The sequence below is a fragment of the Cololabis saira genome, chromosome 1 (assembly GCF_033807715.1).
Source record: "Cololabis saira isolate AMF1-May2022 chromosome 1, fColSai1.1, whole genome shotgun sequence".
Classification (NCBI taxonomy): Eukaryota; Metazoa; Chordata; class Actinopteri; order Beloniformes; family Belonidae; genus Cololabis; species Cololabis saira.
Genome location: NC_084587.1, coordinates 11,422,529 through 11,443,985, shown reverse-complemented (window position 1 = coordinate 11,443,985; position 21,457 = coordinate 11,422,529). Strand labels below are relative to the sequence as shown.

General features: G+C 39.4%; 1 protein-coding gene across 3 annotated transcripts in view; it reads right to left on the bottom strand.

Annotated features, from left to right (window-relative positions):
* Nucleotides 1-996: 996 nt before the first annotated feature.
* The window catches only part of suclg1 (succinate-CoA ligase GDP/ADP-forming subunit alph), a 40,423-nt gene continuing 19,962 nt past the window's right edge, over nt 997-21,457 (bottom strand). Inside the window, exons 7-10 of one of the 3 annotated variants that reach the window (XR_009784075.1) lie at nt 15,494-15,645; nt 9,886-10,074; nt 1,300-1,406; nt 997-1,112 (exon numbers count right to left, since the gene is read on the bottom strand). Coding sequence is in view for 1 of the 3 variants with exons in the window: in XM_061740139.1 (XP_061596123.1) it covers nt 1,380-1,406; nt 9,886-10,074; nt 15,494-15,645 (368 nt within the window). In the remaining 2 variants the exon portion in view is untranslated. Of the gene's footprint in view, nt 1,407-9,885; nt 10,075-15,493; nt 15,646-21,457 lie in introns of all 3 variants that reach the window. The other 2 variants (XR_009784076.1, XM_061740139.1) reach the window with 2 other exon arrangements.

Below are 21,457 nucleotides of genomic sequence, written 5' to 3'. Positions count from 1 at the left end.
GACTTTTTTACTTTTACTTCTTACATTGTCACGCAATTATCTGTACTTTTTACTCCTTACATTGTAAAAAACAGCCTCGTTACTCTATTTCATTTCGGCCTTTAAAAACTATCCAGTTAAATTGCTCCATCCGGATAGAGTGAATTTGGTTGTGGTTGTTTCAGATGTTCTTGTCCAGTTTTGTTCTTACATCCGTTCCCTCAGATTCCTGCAACTAAACTTGGATGTTCATTCCAATAAAGGTTAGGATAAATGATAACATGCCTCTGAAGTTTGACTTTTTGCACCATTACAATACTTATAGGCAACTAGTCATCATATCTCCTGCTCTCTGAAACACATGTTAATGCTCAATAGTACACTTATATGCTTCTTTAATATATTTGCATTATACTAATATGCATTCATTTTCAATGGCTTTTGTCCTTAATAGCCTTTTTTCCCCTTACATTACTTTTACTTTTATACTTTAAGTAGTCTTGAAACCCAGTACTTTTATACTTTTACTTGAGTAAAAAACTTGAGTTGATACTTCAACTTCTACAGGAGTATTTTTAAACTCTAGTATCTATACTTCTACCTGAGTAATGAATTAATACTTTTGACACCTCTGGTCAACACCTGAAGTTCTGAATGGGACCAAACCTGCAAGTGCTTCCCCGACAACGATCAAATCTCAGTAATTGTTGCCTATTAATCTTCTCACGACGCTGTCACTGGACCTTTTCTGCTCAGGAAGGAAGCATGACCACAACCAAAAGGGGGGACTTTATGCCACCAGATCACTTGACAAGAAAGATTTGAGGATGTTAATTTTAATAATATATTACGAAGACAGGAAAGTGTCTCCATCTTAATTACTTAACTAATTCATCCTGTACTTAAGAAGCTTTACTGGCACGGCTGACATCCTCGGTTTAGCTTAGGCTAAAAGTCCGGAGACGGATGAGCTCTTTTTGTGCGCCCTGTCAAAGTACAGACAACACAGCCGCAAAATGATAGGAGAAATATTTCTTATTGAGGTGGACAGCCAGTGAAATGGGAGATGAAATACATCGTACAATAACAGAATGAAACAGATCACTGTGGCATCCCTCTTTCAGTTGGTGACACTGGAGATAAAAAACAAAAAAGAAATAAACATCTTTAAAGGTTTAACAACGTGCACAATGAAATCTTTAGGATACCATTAAGACACTAATGTTTATTCTTTAATTATGTGCAAGGTACAAGTCAATGGCAGAAATTACAATATAAACACTGTGTGTGCGCATCTTTGATGAAATAATTAGGGTTTACAGATACTGTAGAGCTTGTCCACCTTCAGAATCATCTCATTTTTGAGGCAGGGGTAAAAGGATGGTTGTCTTACAGCACATTTACAACATCTTCCTTTTCTCAAACTCCTGCAGAAACGGACAACAGGGAGAGAAAGAGAGAGAGAGAGAAGAAAAACAGCATGAGATGAGACAGATGGATGTGCAGAATCCGCACATGTCTGCTCTGAGTCGGTGAGTACGATCTGCTTTTTAAACCTCTTTTTTTTTTTTTCCTCTCTCTTTTCCGGATACTGCAAATCACGTAGAAACATACATGTCACAAAGTCCCAGTTGTCGACAGTAAATCAGCTCCCTTCCCGTGACTGATTGGGGAGATGCATCTGTAAAATCCTGATTTATGCGGGGTTATGCTCACTGTGTTTATCTTCACAGTCCAACCATGTGACTATAAATGAGAAGGCATTATGTTAGCCATTAAAAAAGGATGTTGCTATTTACATATTCAATTTGGAAAATATCACACAAATCGCAGGATGATAGAATACATCGTTCCCTGAGAATTTGCCATTGCGGGGGAGAGAGTAACTTAATGCAAATGTCATTTATCAGGTCTAGAGCACACACGAGTACTCAAGCACATGTTGGCCCGTTCCTCTGTGGCTGGAGCATATCTGAAGGTCTACTGCCACCCTGAGGAGGAGAAGGGATCATGTTTGAAAACTTGAAAAGCTCCAGAGGCTGCCTCATCCTCCAATCTCTGGCTTCTTTTTTTTTTTTTTTTTTTTTTTTTTGGAAGGATGACATTCATTTGGATACAGTTAACTAAACTAGAGCGATGCAGCCTTCTCCACTCCGTTTCCTCTTTAGAGCTGCTTTTGAAGAGAGAGGAACAGGGCTCGGTAATTAAGGAGATAGGTTGATAGGAAGGAAGGAAAGAAAAAGGGGAAAAAAAAGACAGGAATCATGTGTCAAAGGCAAGGATAGAGGAATAAAGGTATTTTTTTGAGAGGGGAGAGAGAGTCAGATCCTTGCCAAGTCAAGAGTAAAAAGAGGGAGTAGCGCGGGAGGAGTAGAGGTTGCCACTCAGAAGTTATAGGGGAAAATACCTCTGGAATGAAAAAGAGGAGAACAGAGAGAAATGACAGGAAAGGAAAGAGAGCCCCGAGCAATGACAAGAGCTTTGACACACCTGGAACCAGACATGAGACGTCAGACACGGGGTCTGTAAACCTCCTTCAACTTCTGAATTTATTCCACAAACATGTGAGCTTCATCGAGTGGGACTGCATCATTCAGTAATTGGGAGCTGAAGATATTCTGAAGGATACGATGGTAATTATTCTGCTTTGATATGTGAATTAAGTTCTACTCAGCTTAACAGGAGCACTTTAATGTTTTCTTCTGCAGCAGCTGCCCTGAGAGTATTCTGAATTTGTGTTTTCTCTTTCCCCCCCTTTGGTTTATTCAGTGGTCAGAGAGGAGAGAGAGGAGAGTCGGGTAACACAGGAAACAAACACGGATCATATTTGTAGGGCTGGTGGCCTACGCTGGATGATAAAACACCGTAAAGCCACGAGCTGTTTAAGGGAGACCCCTGATGGACATTTCTTGAGGTTAAGCTTCGACTGCTGCTTAATTGTATTTCATGTAATAAATGGAAAACAATACGTGTCTCTTCTCTCTCCCCCCAGCTACACAGGAGCGAGTGAGAAATGAGTGTAAACAAAAGAAGGATCCTATGGAGTGGGGCTAAAAAGAAAAACAGATGGTTAAATTTCATCTGTGTCAAATGTTCTGTAGGAATATAAAAATGAAAACAAAAAAACGTAGTAGGAATGGGCGATATTTTACCGTTCACGATATACCGTCAAAACAATTCCTCACGATAAGAATTTGTCATCTCGCGGTAAAAACGATAAATTCCCGTTGATGATGTTTTTGTGTAAAGCTGATTTTTGGAAGGAAGGAAGGAAGGAAGGAAGGAAGGAAGGAAGGAAGGAAGAAAACAAGGAAAGAAGGAAGGAAGGAAGGAAGGAAGGAAGGAAGAAAACAAGGAAAGAAGGAAGGAAGGAAGGAAGGAAGAAAACAAGGAAAGAAGGAAGGAAGGAAGGAAGGAAGAAAACAAGGAAAGAAGGAAGGAAGGAAGGAAGGAAGGAAGGAAGGAAGGAAGGAAGGAAGGAAGGAAGGAAGGGAAGAAGGAAGGAGAGAGCAGGAGGAAAGAAGGAAGGAAGGGGAAAAAAGAAGGAAGGAAGAAAGGATGGAAGGAAGGAAGGAAGGAAGGGGGAGAAGGAAGGGAGAAAACAAGGAAAGAAAGAAAGAAAGAAAGAAAGAAAGAAAGAAAGAAAGAAAGAAAGAAAGAAAGAAAGAAAGAAAGAAAGAAAGAAAGAAAGAAAGAAAGAAAGAAAGAAAGAAAGAAAGAAAGAAAGAAAGAAAGAAAGATAAATTCCCGTTGATGACAAACATGGCAGATCTGAGAGCGAGATAGATTTATAGTTACAAAGGTGGAGTTGAATTGGTATTTTCTTTATCGTCATTTTTATCATTATCGGGATAAATGCCAGAAATAATCGTGATACATTTTTTAGTCCATACCGCCCATCCCTAAAACGTAGTAGCTCTTAACCCGTGTGTGTGTGTATACACACACATACATATACACACACGTTACCTTCAGATCATGCATGAAAAGGAGAATCACGTGAACTTCTAACAGGCAGATACGTGCACGTGCCCTATCCAGTGTAAGGGGATTAAACTTTAAACCCTTTTCGGCCTCAAGGTATTTCTGGACAAGATATGAGACGTGCAGTCTCTGCTGTCTGATCGTTCTTGTCTCATCTTCCGTTTGAACTTCTCATGTTGATAGCAGCGACTTGGTTGGCATCTCCCTCAGGCCGGGGGTCTCGCGTCCGTGGCTGAAAAGCATTTCTAATAGACCCAAAGCTGCCACGCCACAGGAATCCCATTATGTCTTCTTTATTTAATATATGCATTCTCTCTATATCTAAATGGGCAGAGGGCAAATCTAAACTGCAGCTAAAGTTAGCACCTACAATACCTTTTTCTTTTTAAACCCTTGTACTGTGTTTGGGTCAAAATGACTTCCTTCCTTCCTTGTTTGTTTTCTCCCTTACTTCCTTCTTTCCTCCTGCTCTCTCCTTCCTTCCTTCCTTCCTTCCTTCCTTCCTTCCTTCCTTCCTTCCTTCCTTCCTTCCTTCCTTCCTTCCTTCCTTCCTTCCTTCCTTCCTTCCTTCCTTCCTTCCTTCCTTCCTTCCTTCCTTCCTTCCTTCCTTCCTTCCTTCCTTCCTTCCTTCCTTCCTTCCTTCCTTCCTTCCTTCCCTCCCGTCCTCTTTTCTCCCTTCCCTTCTTCTTTCCTTGTTTCCTTCCTTCCTTCTGCTCTCTCCTTCCTTCCTTCCTTGTTTGTTTTCTCCCTTCCTTCCTTGTTTGTTTTCTCCCTTCCTTCCTTGTTTGTTTTCTCCCTTCCTTCCTTCCTTCCTTCCTTCCTTCCTTCCTTCCTTCCTTCCTTCCTTCCTTCCTTCCTTCCTTCCTTCCTTCCTTCCTTCCTTCCTTCCTTCCTTCCTTCCTTCCTTCCTTCCTTCCTTCCTTCCTTCCTTCCTTCCTTCCTTCCTCCCTCCCTCCTGCTCTCTCCTTCCTTCCTTCCTTCCTTCTTTTTTCGCTTCCTTCCTTCCTTCCTTCCTTCTTTTTTCGCTTCCTTCCTTCCTTCCTTCCTTCCTTCTTTTTTTCGCTTCCTTCCATCCTTCTTCTCTCTCCTTCCATCCTTCTTTTTTCCCTTCCTCCGTTCTTTCCTCCTGCTCTCTCCTTTTTTCCCTTCCTCTTTTCTCCCTTCCTTCCTTCTTTCCTTGTTTTCTCCCTTCCTTCCTTATTTTCTCCCTTCCTTCCTCCCTTCTTCTCTTCCTCCCTCCTTGACCCGACCACAGCACAAGGGTAAATAATATGGTTTTGTGTGCAATCATAATAAAAGTCATATAGTGTCAATAGTGGCATTGGTTTGATACAAACAACATATAACAGTTTTCACTTTTATTTGTTGTTAAACAAAAATAAATAAACATCATGTGGCCAATACTAAGTATTCCATGATATAATCACTTTTAGATCCACCTTTAGTAGCAGGTTCCTGTGTTTAGTTGGGTTTTGTTTAGCAAACATAATTTAATGCCAATCAACATTACTTTGGTGTCATCTGCTCCAGAACTCTTGTTGTTAACCCATACACAGTTTTGTGATGCCAGCACTGGTTTTCTCCTGGCAACGCTTCCAAATTTACTTCTTCAGCTTTCTCCTGATTCTACATTGTCATTAACTTTAACATTTGACATGTTCGGTGATATTTGTATTCTAAAGATGTAGCTCTTGGATTTCTTTTACTTCTCTGAGCTTTACATGTTCTGACCTTTGGGTAAATCAGGTGAGACTTCCACCCTGGCAACTATCGTGAAGGCTTTCCTCGTGTGAAAAAACTCTCTCACATGAGAACGTGTACCTCATTATCGTCTGGACATTGTTTTGTAACCCGTACCAAAGTGCAGAAACGATTATCGCTCAGATCATTGCTCGTGTCCTTCACTGCTGGGACGGTGTTTACACAAACCTGAATAATCCAGAGGGACAAACCCTAACCCATGATACCTGTGTGAGGACGGTTCTCTCAAGGGCAGATTATTAGCAGCACCAGGCTGTAACTTAGCCCTTAAATCCTGCAGAAGCAGTAACACGTATTTGTTTCGCCCACATATTTTTCTTCCTCCTGGCTTCATTTTTGTTTAATAAATGATTCTGCAGTGGGGAAAAAAAAGAGAAGTTTGTTGTTGTTTGTCTGAGGTTGTGTTTAGCCCTTTGTTATATTTTTACACACAACAAATTAGGCCTGTGCTGAAAAAAAAATCAATTTTCCGATTCTAAATCGATTCTCATATTAATTCCTAAAAATCGATTCTTATGTCTAAAGATCGATTTTTTTTTTTTTTTTTCCCCCATCATTACATTTTCGCCTGGTGAACTTTAATCCCAGTAGTTGGACACAGTTTGTAATTTCTGTGAAAAATGCCAGGTGCTTCATGGCAATATGTGTGCATGGTGACAGAATAAATTAGATAAGTTAAAATGATTTGTTTACTGCATGAACTGTTGCAATTTCTTTCTTTTTTTGCACTTTAAATTGATATTGAAAGGCCTGTTTGAGTTATTTATTTCTTAGTTATTTCACAATAATTATTGTGAAATTATTATTTCACTAGTTATTTTACAGTCATATAATTCAGGCAACAGTTCAAAAAACATTTTAAATAACACTAAGCCAAATCAATATCCAGTGGTGGACAGTAACAGAGTAAATTTACTTGAGTACTGTACTTAAGTACATATCCAGAGGATTTTTACTTTACTTGAGTATAAGTTTTCTTTGGTACTTATTACTCTTACTTGAATACATTTCCAAGACAAATATTTTTACTTTTACTCGAGTACATTTCTAGGAAAGCTGAAAAGTACTCGTTACTTTCAGGTCTGCTCTTTTTTCCTATTGGACACAAGCTGTTTTTGTCAAAGGAGGAGACCTATCACAGTGCACGCTCTCCACTGGGATGTACGTAAAGCGGAAATACGTCAAGCCTCCTCAAAACGATACCGCCAAAGTAGTATATTGCTATATTGTACTGGTACATGTCCTTCCTGTAAAGTTAAGTGACTTCAACATTGAGTTATTGAAAGCAGAGATGTAGTTTTTTGTAAAGCAGTGGTCTTTGAGGGGGATCCAGACTTAGTTGGATGGTGCAGGTTCATTTGGTTTCAGTTCATGATTGTTAATAAACTCCTCTTATGATCCCATTCATTTGATTTGTTTTTGGTGTTTCTGCAGGTTTTATATAACATTGTGGTTCTAAAAGCAGCACAACAGTGCAGCTGGTTTCAAAGAGTTAATTCTCAGAAACAAGAGTTAAAAGATCCTTAAATTAATTTAGAAAAATATAGTAATTTACTGATGTGGAAAATAAGAAATTTACTCTTACTCTTACTTAAAGTAAATTTAAAAGCATTTACTTTTGGATACTTAAGTACCTTTAAAAGCAAGTACTTTTCTACTCTTACTTGAGTAATATTTTGACTGAGCTACTTTTACTTGTAACGGAGTAAATTTTGACCAGTAGTATTTGTACTCTTACTCGAGTACTCTGTCCACCTCTGTCAATATCCAATCGAATCATGATAATCGATTCTGAATCTTAAGAATCGGAATCGAATCTTGACATTTTAATCGATACCCAGCCCTACAACACATATGATTAAATGAAATGGTATTAAGCTTTGCACGAAACAAGATCCAATGGTAAATTATTATTTAGAGCGGGGATTTTTCACTATTTAGTGCAAAAGCTAGAAATAATAAAAATGCAGAGGAGAAGACAGCTGCGCATTTTTGTTAGTTTGAGAACATAATCATCAGCATTGCCCCTTCTACGAGAGGCGGTGGATTCAAGAGCATCGCAACGTTGGGAAATTGGGCATTTTAGTGAAAATCTGGTGACGCATAAAACAAATGTGCAGCTGAGACAAGCGGGGCCTCCCGTTCAGCGAATGTTTGCTCCACCAGAGCAAATTAAACGCTCATGACGAATGACCCTGCTCTTGCAGATTCACGCTTTCACCACGTGCGTGGAAGCTCGCGCAGGTCAGTGGATGCAGATGTTCACGCCGGCGCCTGAGCAGCTGCGCCCCGGGGGCCCGCTATCGTTCCCGGCCACACTTGAAGCGTAACGGCTACTCGCCTCTCTTACGCGTTATTACTTCGATTAAGGCGGTCAATGAGATTAACAGAGATGTATGAATACAATGTGGGGGGGAAAATGAGCAACCGCGCCTCACGTTTTTCATCATTACACATAATGATTATGAATTAAACTCTGGGAAAAAAATGTCATGTAAATCTATATCTGCGTGCCGTAGTGCCAGCGGTGGTAATGAAAGTATAGGATGATGAATGGGTGTAATACATGCTTTCACTTTTTATACATCTTGTTAACGGTGACTCCCTTGAGATAAACTGAAATAAAGAAGCGGTGGTGCCAAGTCAGCCACTGTCAACGCACGCTTATTAATTTCTGCCCGCGTGTGCTGTTTTCTATTTTTTACCAGCGTGTCAAAATTTGAACCTTGTTAATCAATTAAAAAAAGTTCCCATAACACCTTGTGTAGCAGTTGATCTTGAGATTTGTTGACATCTTTCATAAATAAAGAGAAATAGTCTCTTGCTCAAATGTGACGGTAAGCAACATACGCAGAAGTTTCAAGAGGAAGACTTTAAGAAGTGAAGAAATGCAATCCTTCCAAGGACCAGATGGATGAAAGTGAGGCCGATCACACTTCGGATGATGTTTTTCGACGCAGGTAAGATGACATTTCCAAAAGCGAAACTTGGTGACTGAGACTGCGTGAATTGATTTAACATGAATACGGGAACATAAAAACACAGATGAGACAAGAAAATGCAGGTATCCTGTTGGTGCTGGCTCCCAGCTGTGAAAATGTTGACTTTTTATCATTCAGATCTACAGTAAGTGAAGTTTATGTAATTTAGTGTTGCCTTTCTATCAACTCGACCTAGTCTTGTCGTTTTCCTCTGAAATCAAAGTCTATCTTTTTCGATCAGAGAACATTGACTTGCAGAGTAGTTCCTCTTTTTTTTGGAGCTCTCTCTGAAACCTTGAGACGGTTGTGCGATAGCAGATCTAAAATACTCAGTCGAGCCCAGGGGTCGGCAACCCAAAATGTTGAAAGAGCCATATTGGACCAAAAACAAAAAACAAATGTGTCTGGAGCCGCAAAAAATGAAAAGTCTTGTATCAGCCTTAGAATGAAGACAACACATGCTGCATGTTTCTATATTAGTTAGAACTGGGGGAAGATTTTTTTTTTTCATTATGCACTTCGAGAAAAAAGTCGAAATTTCGAGAAAAAAGTCGAAATTTCGAGAAAAAAGTCGAAATTTCAAGATTAATGTTTAAGTACAATCTTGAGACAAAAGTCGAAATGTCGAGAAAAAAGTCAAAATGTTGAGAGAAAAAGTGAAAATGTTGAGAGAAAAAGTCAAAATGTTGAGAGAAAAAGTCAAAATGTTGAGAGAAAAAGTCAAAGTGTTGAGAGAAAAAGTCAAAGTGTTGAGAGAAAAAGTCAAAATGTTGAGAGAAAAAGTCAAAATGTTGAGAGAAAAAGTCAAAATGTTGAGAGAAAAAGTCAAAATGTTGAGAGAAAAAGTCAAAATGTTGAGAGAAAAAGTCAAAATGTTGAGAGAAAAAGTCAAAATGTTGAGAAAAAAGTCAAAATGTTGAGAAAAAAGTCAAAATTTCGAGATTAAAAAAGGAAAGGAAAAAGTAAGAAAAAGGGAAAAAAGAAAAAAAGGAAAAAAGAAAAAAAGGAAAAAAAAGGAAAAAAAAAAAAAAAGGTCAAATATTTTTTTAAAAGCTCCAGGAGCCACTAGGGCGGCGCTAAAGAGCTGCATGCGGCTCTAGAGCCACGGGTTGCCGACCCCTGGTCCAGCCCATCTGGAGCCCAACAATCATGTTCAAACTCCCTTAAATCTAAGCCTCACCTTGAACATGGTGCTGCCCAGCTGAGCGGGGGACATGCTGACGACGACCCCAGCGGACTGGAGGGCCGCGATCTTCTCCTTGGCTCCGCCCTTTCCACCGGCGATGATGGCGCCGGCGTGGCCCATCCTGCGGCCGGGAGGAGCGGTTAACCCTGCGATGAAGGACACCACGGGCTTCGCCTTCGCACCCTGGAGAATGCAAGAGGTGGAGGGGAAAAACAGATTAGAAGCTGAAGGGGAACGTGTGATTTTAATATGTAAAACAGAACGACGCAGAGAAAGGAAAAGGAACAAGCCAAGGCGAGGGAGTGGGCTGTTTTGCAAAAAAATAGAGAGAATTAGCTTTCTGCACCTGAATCTCATTCATCCATTAGACACAAAGCACCTCATGTCCTCCCAGTAGAGAGCTCTTAGATAACAAGCTTGTCTAACCAGTCATCTCCGTCTCAGCCTGCATTATTAAAACAAAGGGTCAATCAAGCCATTTAATTGCACGGGCTGCTGTATGACCAGATAGGGGAACCGGGCTCCTGCCATTTTGTATCATCTCATTTCTGAAATGGTAATTAGTCAAGCAGCCAGTGATTAGCTCAGCGCCCGTCTATGCTGCTTGCTCATTGATGGATGCGTCGCTCAACAGTTGAGATCATTTCCGAGGTGAAGAGGTAATATTTCATCTTGGGCAATAACATCGCAGCCAAGCAAAGAGGGGCCAGAGGCCGTGCGTGTACAACAGCTAATATTTCATACTTAGGAATAACAGCGTAATTGCAGAGGACGTCGGTGCGCGTACGTGGCGGTGCGCGTCTGCAGGCGTCTGCCGCCCATCTGGAAGAGGCTGCGCTCGGGTTAGCGAACGTGGCGTGCCTCTGCTCCTCTTTCAGCAACAAATTTAAAAACGTGACATTGGCAGGAACAAGATGGCAGCCGCTAATGCGAGCGAGCTGGAGATGGGCTGCTGATAAACAAGAGCAGCTGAGCGGGAGCTATATCAGCAAGGGACCTGCTGAGAGCCCGTGGATCAAAATGCACCTCTAACGAGGACATAAACACTCGCAAAATTAACGGGGAAATGAAGAAAAACGAGAAACAGAGAAAGAGGGGGAGGGGGCGTATCACTTTAAAGTGCTTTAAAAATGTTACAAGCATCTGTTCTCTGCACTGAAAAATGTGAGCACAAAACAAATTAGCACAAAACAGCCTACTTAGCAGTCAAAGCACATGGTGAATACACAAACCACCCTCATGTGAATCATGCCTGAAATCTACCTCAGAATGAAAAGGTTTAATTACTCTATTAATCCCTGCTTCCCCTGGCGCTAAGTAACAATTCAGAGGGGGGGGTTGTGCTACCGTTCGCTTTACCCGCCTTTTGTTTCCCACCGTTGGCTGTACAGATTTATTACCTCAATTACGAGGCCGATTGTGGAGTTACCCTGTCCCGGTGTTGACATGACTGGAGAAGTGTTTTGCTCTAAAAAACAACAACAACCGGTTCCAAAATGAGTAGTTTTTTTATTCACAAGCTTAAAAAGTCGAACTAAATCCAACACGTGCGCAGTCGCGATAAGGCGGGGTGACTGACTGGCGTGCGTTTGTACATCCCCCGCAGCCTTCACGATGCAGATATATTGAAACCTGAAGAAAAAAACTCTTTAACAACATTTGCCAGGACTCTGCGTGAATGACGGGTGCTTTTTTGGAGACGGGTGACTTTTTAAGGACGTGGTATATTTCCTGTACGTTGCGCACGATAAAAATCTGACACCCGCGCGCAGTCCAAAGGTTGTTTTATTCTGGGAATAAAAGGTGTTGGGAGACCAACGGTAACGCTGATGGATAATGAAATGTTCCATGTGCCTTTTCAAACGAGAGGGAAATGCATTTAATGTTCCATGACATAAATGAGTCATCACAGTAAAAATGTAATTTCACTAAGCTTTCACCAGATAATGTGTAGCGTGTCATAATTTGTCTATTTAATGGCAAAAGCAACTTTTTTTCCCCCCTTTTTCATTAGAGACATTAAAGTAATCACTATGGTGGCCGCAGTATTTTCATTTTAGTCTTTTACTTTTTTGTGAAGTGGATTCGTTAATCAAATGGACAAAATATCCAGTCGGTATGGAAAGATTTAGCAACAAAAGAACAGCCTTGCTAATCAAATATAGGAATAAAAATCGATGCCCACTGCCTACATTAATGCACATCCTAATCAGTCGGAGGGATTAAAATAAATAACTGGTGTAATGTGCATCAACAATCTCCTGTAATGTTCAATTACCCGTTTCTAAAACCACTTTCAGTGTGGTCACAAGCGCTTTATATACAACTATGTGCAAAAAGAAGGTGAAACCACTTTCACATAAGAAAGTTTCACACAATATGTGATTTAAAAAAAATATATATATTATCAAGTGTTAACCAAATTAGGTAAATATACAGTATCATTAAATAAAGAAAAAGTGGTTAACTGTTCCACCAAGTCAATGATTCATTAACAAAAACAGTCGATCCACGTGTGAGAATTAGATAAAACACACAAAAATAGAATCGTTTCAGTTCTTCTGGGGTTTGTGGACGCTGCGTTAAACTGAACTATCCCCACGTCCTGCATTTCAACCCGGGCGATGTCTGGACTCATTTTTCAGCCATCATGAAGTTTGGTTCTGAACCAATTTAAGCCAAACTTTAGCTGAAAGCTGGCCTTGTATTTGACTACACAACCAGAGTACAGAGAAGAGGAAATTATCTGCTCCATGGCTGCAGGACTCCCTGCCCGGTCACTAAAACACGGCGCTGTCCATTACGGCCCGACGTCTCCTTTCGTTCTCAACTGTCAATTTCTGGGTTTTGTCTGAATGCAAACTTGCAAAGCTGTGCACTTTTTTTTTCTCTCTTTCTAAGAGGCTTTCTCCTGTCAAAGCTTTCAAATAAATCATAAATGTGCAGTCGTCCTAATCACACTGTCATGAAATCTAACATTTAACACGGCAACTGAAGCCTGTGAAGTCTGGCATGTAGCTCTTGGATTTAGTTCTTTTTGCAACTTCTCTGAGTACTGCATGCTTGGAGCTCGGGTTACACGTGCTGGGAATCCCAAATGTGGGAAAATCAGTAACTGTCTTGAATGTTCTCCATTTATAATTCATCTTTTTCCACTGTAGAATTAAGGACTCAAAATTGTTTAAAAATAGTCTCATAATCACTCAGATTCCTGAGCAGTGACCACAGTTTCTCTAGGACTATTGCTGATGTCTTTGCTTGCTGGGATTTTAAACCGACCTGAATGCTGCAGACCATCAAACCTCCAAAGTGTTTCATTTAATGGAAGTGGTCACAGTAGCTGAAGATCAATTACTCCTGCGCGTTTAAGTTTAGACGATTTAAACTTCTAAATTCTTATGGACGTAGTAACGAGGGATTTATGCTTCCATGCAACAAGCAGGCACGTAGCCTACGTACAAGATCTGCCATAGCTGCTGTTTATACTTGTATGTTGTCGTTTATTTCTTTTATGTACCTGATAATGTTATCCAAGCTTAAAATGATCATTAATATTGTGCAAAAGCATTTTCTATTGACAGTAAATGAATCTATTTATCCAGTTTGGATGGTGCCAGTAACAGGTGGAGGTTTATCCACAGATAAGGCAAACGTACGTCCTCGATTTTCCTTAGTTCTTGTTCAATAAATAATGCTAAGGAGTTTAATATCATCTTTTTGTTTGCCTGAACGTATATTTTCCCTTTTTTTTAATTTCTTGATACATGAAACCCTACAATTCAAACAGGGTTTCATTTCTTTTCGACACGAGTTTAAGCAGATCTCCTCCACTTTGTTGAAAAGCTACTTAAAAGAAGAATTTGCCAACTTTTCAACAGGGTCATTTTGATCGGGGGAAAAAAAATAAAAAATAAGAAGAACCCAACAATAGCAGAGCAGCCCTTTAAATACTAGCTGTGAAATCAGCATATTTGGCATAAAATTTACCATTTGAGTATTTACCTGGAAGTCACCTGTGTAGAAACACCAATAACTCCATCTACACAAAGTTAGTAGAAACCTTTGCCAGATATCTGGATTAGAGCAAATGTACAAGGAGTGTGTGAATTGATGGAAAGAAACTATAAAGGGCTGTCTCAGAAAATTAGAATATTGTGATTTTCTGTAATGTTTATTATTTTAATATTGCTGATCATGGCTTACAGCTTAAGAAAACTCAAATATCCTATCTCAAAATCAGCAATATTAAAATAATAAAAGGCTTTCAATATTTCAGTTGATTTGTAATGAATCCAGAATGTATATATTTTTTTTTTTTTGCATTACAGAAAATAAAGAACTTTATCACAATATTCAAATTTTCTGAGACAGTCCTGTATATTATAAAATAAAAAAGTTGAAAATTCTTGCTTTCTGAAACATACATTACAAAATACATATTTCCAGCTGCACCAAAACACTATTTTGTAAATATCTCCAAACTATTCTGCAGAGGATCCGTCCCTGCAACCCGGGCTGAGGGCCACCCAAGACAATTTTAATTGATTTAAAGAAATTCATATAAAGCCAGAGGTTTGTTTTGCTGCTATTGTTTTCCATGTCTCTCTTTTAAACCAGAAATGATAACGGGTGCAGCTAGACCTCTATGCAGTGCCGACACAGAGCCGTGGTGATAAGTCTGGCTGTGCAAAAAACTTGTGTTTGTGTGACTTGAATTCAAATGTATTCAAATGAAGAAAAGTTAAGTTTGACTCAAAGTGAAAACAACGTGTTCTGACATCTTTGTACGGTTCTTGACTATTAAAAGTACGGTCTAAGAGTACTGTTTTATGAACAATTTTCTACACAATTGACTTTCAACGGGACATCTGCAGCTTATTGACACGCTCTGCTGGCCTTTTTCATGCCTGTGTTTCATTTGAACCGTCCCTCACTGTCAACACCCTCGGTGATTGGGTGGGGGGGGGGGTGTTTGTACTTTATTTGTTCGGTGAGAAGAGTTATTCTCCTGAGACGCCAGCAGGAGATTTGCATGCATTAGAGCAGTCGAGGGCGAATCAAATCCATTTTTCAGCTCAAGAGCGCCCAGCACGCACAGACTCCCAGAAACAAACACACACATACTGAAAAATTAAACGTGGTAAAAGTAATCTGCTACAGGCAAAAAAAAACGCAAAGTTCAGTCCCGGTGACGTTATAAATCGCTGGTTCAGCCGACTGCTCTGTACCACATGTGGCCATCACTGAAGGCTCACCCTTCACCGCCGCCGCTGATGTGTCGAACACGACCTGCGAATCGCACCTTCATCCCATCTGTCACTCTTTACCCGGATCACACAAATCACACAGAAAAATAAGAGAGGAAGCCTGAGGCATGCGATCAAAGAGAAAGAACGCGGCTCACAGCTGCACCATGTCCTCCCCATCTGACACTTTCCTGTGTGCACCACTGCTCACAGATTTGAAAGGGCATAACTAAGTGTTAATTTGAAAATCAACACATTTTTCATGTGAACAGGTATATCTCTGCTGATGGGACGGAACGTGGGAGAAGATATCAGAAAGAGAACGAGGGCAAATAAAGGGCGTGTTATTTACTTACAGAGTTGTGCTGCTTCAGGTACTCGGCTGCATTCTCCTCAGCATTTCCTCCGATCTCTCCGATAAGGATGATGCCCTCCGTCTTCGGATCATGCAGGAACACCTCCAGACAGTCTATGAAGTTTGTACCGTTAAATGGATCCCCGCCAATACCTAGCAGGAGGAAGAAAAACACAAAAAACAAACACTTACTCACTCAACTCTCAAAGCTTACAGTCAGTATGATCTGACAGGCATCTGATCAAGAAGTATTTGGGTCAATGACGTGACGCCTATATTTTCTGAAAAACAGATTTTTTTTCAATTCAAAAAAGGTTTAAATGGATAAAAAAAATACCATATATATGACCGACCTGTCCCACATATGGATTCACTTGAATTTTACAAAAAATACTAGTTATTTGGGATTTTGTTGTTGTTTTAAGCGTCAAAATGTCATGTGGTGCGACCGTCCGACCAGGACTCTTGTTTTTGAAAACTTATTTGAAATCACTCTAAATGTATTTAAATAAATCTTCTATCTGGCATGATCTCCGAAATGTCTTGTAGTGTGTACGATTGCAAACAAAGTTTGACTGATGACGTCCATTTTATGAAATATAATCTGGCGCGACCATTAAAAACACAACCATTTTTGTCTAATACTGAAAACTTGTAAAAAAAAAAAAAAGATGTCAAGATGTTAAGGAAATTAATGTATTTTAATATGAATCATGGTTGCACCACATGACCTTTTTTTAAGGCTAGTGCCAATTCATCTTGACAAAAAACTCTTTAAAATTTTTATATGAATTTTTGTGTACAGAACATTCTTAATGTTTTAACTACTGCCATAGATATTCTTTTTTTATTATTTTAAAATTGACCTGTTGAAAATCCTTATTCGTCATTGACCCATTTATATTACTTAAGAACTGCATTTGTGTGTAAAGATTAGTACCACCTTAAAGTGGTCATTTACTGTGTGCCCTTTATCAGCCTCTTGCATCACTGTGGAGCAATGATGGCCGCTTCCGTTTTCCAGTATTGCTTCATCTCAGTTGGGTTGAGGTCTGGACTAAACCCAGATTCACTCATTTGTCAACCAAACTGATTTTGCTGGCGTACTTTGGAATACTGTCATGTTGCAAGACCAAGCCAAGCGTGAGCCGTTAAACAGAATCCTCTAGAATAAAGATGACACAGAGTCATGCACGGCAGGTTCAGAGGCTGCTCGGTGCCCTGGTCACGTGCCTGCAGAACAACCACAAATCACCACTTATGCACGCCGTGCTTGATGGTGGGCATGAGGTGTTTCTGCTAAAATGCTGCATTTGCTTATCACATAACCCAGTGCTGGGGGGTTTCAGACTGATTTATCCTTCTATGTTCATAACTACGCATGTAGCCTGCGTACAGGACTTGCGTTGCTGTCTGCGTTTATGCTTTTCCCTTTTTGTTCCGTTCTGCAGATCTGCAGCTGGCAGTGCTGAGCTGCCTTTTGTTTTACTTCCTATCATCTCTTCATGTTACTTCACAAGTGTATCTCAGGAAAAAGAAGAAAATAAGACACATCTAGTCTGAGTTGGAGCTGAATATCGAGCAACATTCATTTTTACTGACATTACAGAAGTCACGGTTTTTGCTTGGCTTGAGAATGAAAAAATAAATGGTGGTAGCAGAAAACATGAAGACTAAGCACATTTGTTGTAGTCCACATGGACCCAACGCGCAGTACCATGCATGGAGATGTGCAGGATTCTTCACTACATCAGTTTGATGTTCAAGTATAAAACAGGCTGAAGGCCAAAAAAACCCCACTGTGTTCTCATCTGTCCACAGGACGTCGTCAGGGAAGTCTACGGCCGGTTCAGAGACAGTTTTGAGCAGCTCAGTCGAGCTTCCACGTTCTTCTTATATACAGGATCTGCTTTCTCATGGCAGCCAAGCAAACCATACTCGTCGATCTTCTTTTAACTTTGCTGTCACAGACTAATACCGTACTTTCCTGCTATAAGCCGGTACTTAAAAAAGAAAATAATTTTAACCACGCTTTGAACCCTGTGGCTAATTTATGGATATTTAACGGGCTAAGGAGCTTCATGGAGCCAATACATTTAGCGTCACGGAAACCTGCAGCAAGTATATATGTACAAAATCCGTTTTCTTTTTCAAGTGTGCAACACTTGCATGTAAACTGTCCTCCTAAATCCTGCGAAGGCAATTAGGCAGTATTTGGTATTACCTATATAATCGTTGTATTTTTTTCAGTTTATTTTGTTTAATAAATTATTGTTTTTTTTTTTTTTTTTAAGTTACATGTTGTCCATCTTATGTTGAATTTTCCAAATGCAGAGACTCACTACAGTCAGAAAAAACAACATACAGGACTGTCTCAGAAAATTATAATATTGTGATAAAGTTCTTTATTTTCTGTAATGCAATTAAAAAAACAAAAATGTCATACATTCTGGATTCATTACAAATCAACTGAAATATTGTGAGCCTTTTATTATTTTATTATTGCTGATTATGGTTTACAGTTTAAGATTAAGATTCCCAGAATATTCTAATTTTTTGAGATAGGATATTTGAGTTTTCTTAAGCTGTAAGCCAATATCAGCAATATTAAAATAATAAAAGGCTTGCAATATTTCAGTTGATTTGTAATGAATCCAGAATGTATGACATTTTTGTTTTTGTAATTGCATTACAGAAAATCACAATATTCTAATTTTCTGAGACAGTCCTGTAAGATTTGACACATGATGCATGTTTCTAGAAACCAAAGTCCAACTTTGTCTCTACTCGTTGGTTTTTCACTGCTCGTGACAAGAATATCTGGCTCAACAGCAGAGGCTCCTTGTGAAGTTCCTGTTTTATGCCCAGGGCAGACGGCTCACTGTGGGTTCAACTGAGCATTTCCATCATCTCAATATGGAAAAGGTTCTATAAAAAAAAAAACAACCCAGGGTCAGAAAAACCACAAAAATGAGCTAGTAGCTATAGTGAAGAGAAACTGCAGACATTTTGTCAGGGATGAACTTGACTGAGGTTTATGGAAGCGCCATTCTACAATTGCTCACTTTTAAATCTGTTTTCCCCAGCAAACTCTACCTCAGCATGGTACTTTAATGTTCCCTTTCTTTTCCACATTCAAGGAACATGACTTATGAAACTTTAAAAAACCGCAGGGGTGCAAAGATTATTTAAAAAAGTAATGAACCTCCAGAAGAGCACAGGCAAACCTCTAAAAACATTACATTTTATTTAGCAGACACTTTCATCCGAAGTAAATTGCAAAAAAAGAGGAACACAATCAAGCCAAAGTAGAGGGAGACTTGCAGTCCGTCAGAAGTGTAATTTCTAAAGGAAAAATGCAGTTACAAAGGGTATGCAGAACAACCCAATCAAAACACAGTTAGAGCATCACCTTAAATAGGAAACAAGACCTCAGGGACACAATGTCAACTGGCTCCAAACACCACCAAAAGAACCTGGGCAATACCAGGAACATAAATTACTACGGTAATAATCAAGTAAAATCCTATTACCAGCAACAAAGATGAGGGATATTAAATATTGCATTAACTGTAATTTGCAGTAGCCCGAAGGATGTTCAAAAATCTCAGAAAAAGTCTCGAGCAGACCGACCAATAAACCCCTTTAATGAACTTCACAATATTTAATACTGTTGCAAGACTGGCTTTATTAGGTCTGACTGGAGGATACTCCATAATTAAAATGTTCAAATAATAATGAAGCTAGGTTGTTTTTCACTGTTGAAATCATATGTCCAAGCAGTTCTTTATATAGATTATAAATCGATTTTCTGCAGCCAGATAAGCTGGGTAAAGGAATGTTTCTGTACAACTGTTACTTTATTAATTGCTGTAATGTAATAAACCCACATCTGATGATGTTACCCCACCTCACTAAATGTTCGTTCAAATTTAAACAATCCAGATCATCTCCCCAACACCCAGAAGTAAAATCAAGAACAACAAACCTGGTAATGTCACATATTCTATTTGCATTGTAATATTATGGGTATTGTTAGGCAAGAACAAGAAAAATATGAATGACTAAACAAAAATGCTCTAAAATAATCTCTGTTGTTCTAGTGTGTTTAACATCTTAATTATCTGGAGCAAAAGGGTAACAATTATCCGCATCCAAATTAAGACAACAATAAGAGCAAGCATAAATGCATTTATTAGCAATATTCATAGCAGCCTTTGGCTTTAAAAGAGTCCAGACAATTGACTTATTGTCTCTAATTATCTTCGCCTACAGCATATTGTTAAAAACATGATTTTTGACTGCAGAGCATGAAATTCTTTTATATGTGCAATGCTTTCCAAGTTGATTCTTGATCCTAATAGTTTCAACATTTTGCAAGGCCAGAATAAATTAAATATTGATGCGTGCGGTGCCCAATGTTGCTCCTTTAGGTTCTACTTCTAGATCAAAAACAGATTTAACAACCTTTCATCAACCATTTCTGCTTAAACCCTCTTGGAGGGGTCCACAGTGGATCATAGTCTGCACAGCGATTTGGCCCAGTTTTACGCTGAATGCCCTTCCTGCCGCAACCGCAGGCAAACACACGCACAAACATACATGTTTTTTGGACTGCGGGGGGAAACCAGACCATAACCCATGTGAGGATGGGGTGAACATGCAAACTTCACACACAAAGGCTGTCCTGCAGGATGTGGGAATCAAACCTGGAACGTATTTGCTGTGAGGCAACAGTGCTAACAGCTAAGCCGCTGTGCTGCCCCAGATTTAACACCTTTAAATAATTTTATTTGATATTTTTCTTTTCTTGGACCTCTCCCTCTACAATTTCAATAAAAAGACAAACACCTGCTTTTGGGTCTTGTGACATCTCCACTCCATTTTTCAACTAAAAGCCTGTGGGTTTTTACCAACCATCTCACTTCTGCATTGAGTCTCATGCAAACTAAGTTCTGTTGCAGTTCCCCGACCGGCCACTAGAGGCTGGCTCCAACAGCGAGTCAATCTCCATTCACCTCCATGTTAAAATGTCCAACTTTAGAGCAGAAATAAACATATTTACTGCATGGTTCAAAGAATTGTTTTGGTCTCAATTATTTGATTTCATACCCATGACAACTTGGAGGGTACTTTTTTTTTTTGCGAAGCGCCAGGAGAGTTTATAACAAGCAATTCATTTAGGGGGTTCAGCTGGGAGCAGCTGGGTTAACGCAATGGGCGTGTTCCCGTCGGCTTGCTGAGCAACATGGCAAACTCACTAGCTTGTAGGTACAGGACTGTCTCAGAAAATTAAAATATTGTGATAAAGTCCTTTATTTTCTGTAATGCAATTAAAAAAACAAAAATGTCATACATTCTGGATTCATTACAAATCAACTGAAATATTGCAAGCCTTTAATCATTTTAATATTGCTGATTATGGTTTACAGTTTAAGATTAAGATTCCCAGAATATTCTAATTTTTTGAGATAGGATATTTGAGTTTTCTTAAGCTGTAAGCCATGATCAGCAATATTAAAATAATAAAAGGCTTGCAATATTTCAGTTGATTTTTAATGAATACAGAATGTATGACATTTTTGCATTACAGAAAATAAAAGGACTTTATCACAATATTCTAATTTTCTGAGACAGTCCTGTATACTCTTCAGTAATCATGACTAACAGCTGAACCCTATAAATTCTCCCAGAACCCTGAGTTATTCCTCACAACCCTGTACTTGGCCATTCAAACCAGAAACTCCATAACCGTTAAAGTTCAAATACAACAGAATTTAATTGAACCGACGAGCAATCGCATCAAAATTACCCAAGTGGACTTGAAGTGAACATTCAAGTGGGAGCTTCCACGGTGCTTTGACAGAGCCTGCTGTTTGACAACGCTGCTGATGAGAAAAGGTAGAGCTGCCACTTAGACATGATCTCCTCTGCCCTGCTCACGCTCTCCTCCCCTCTGATCCTC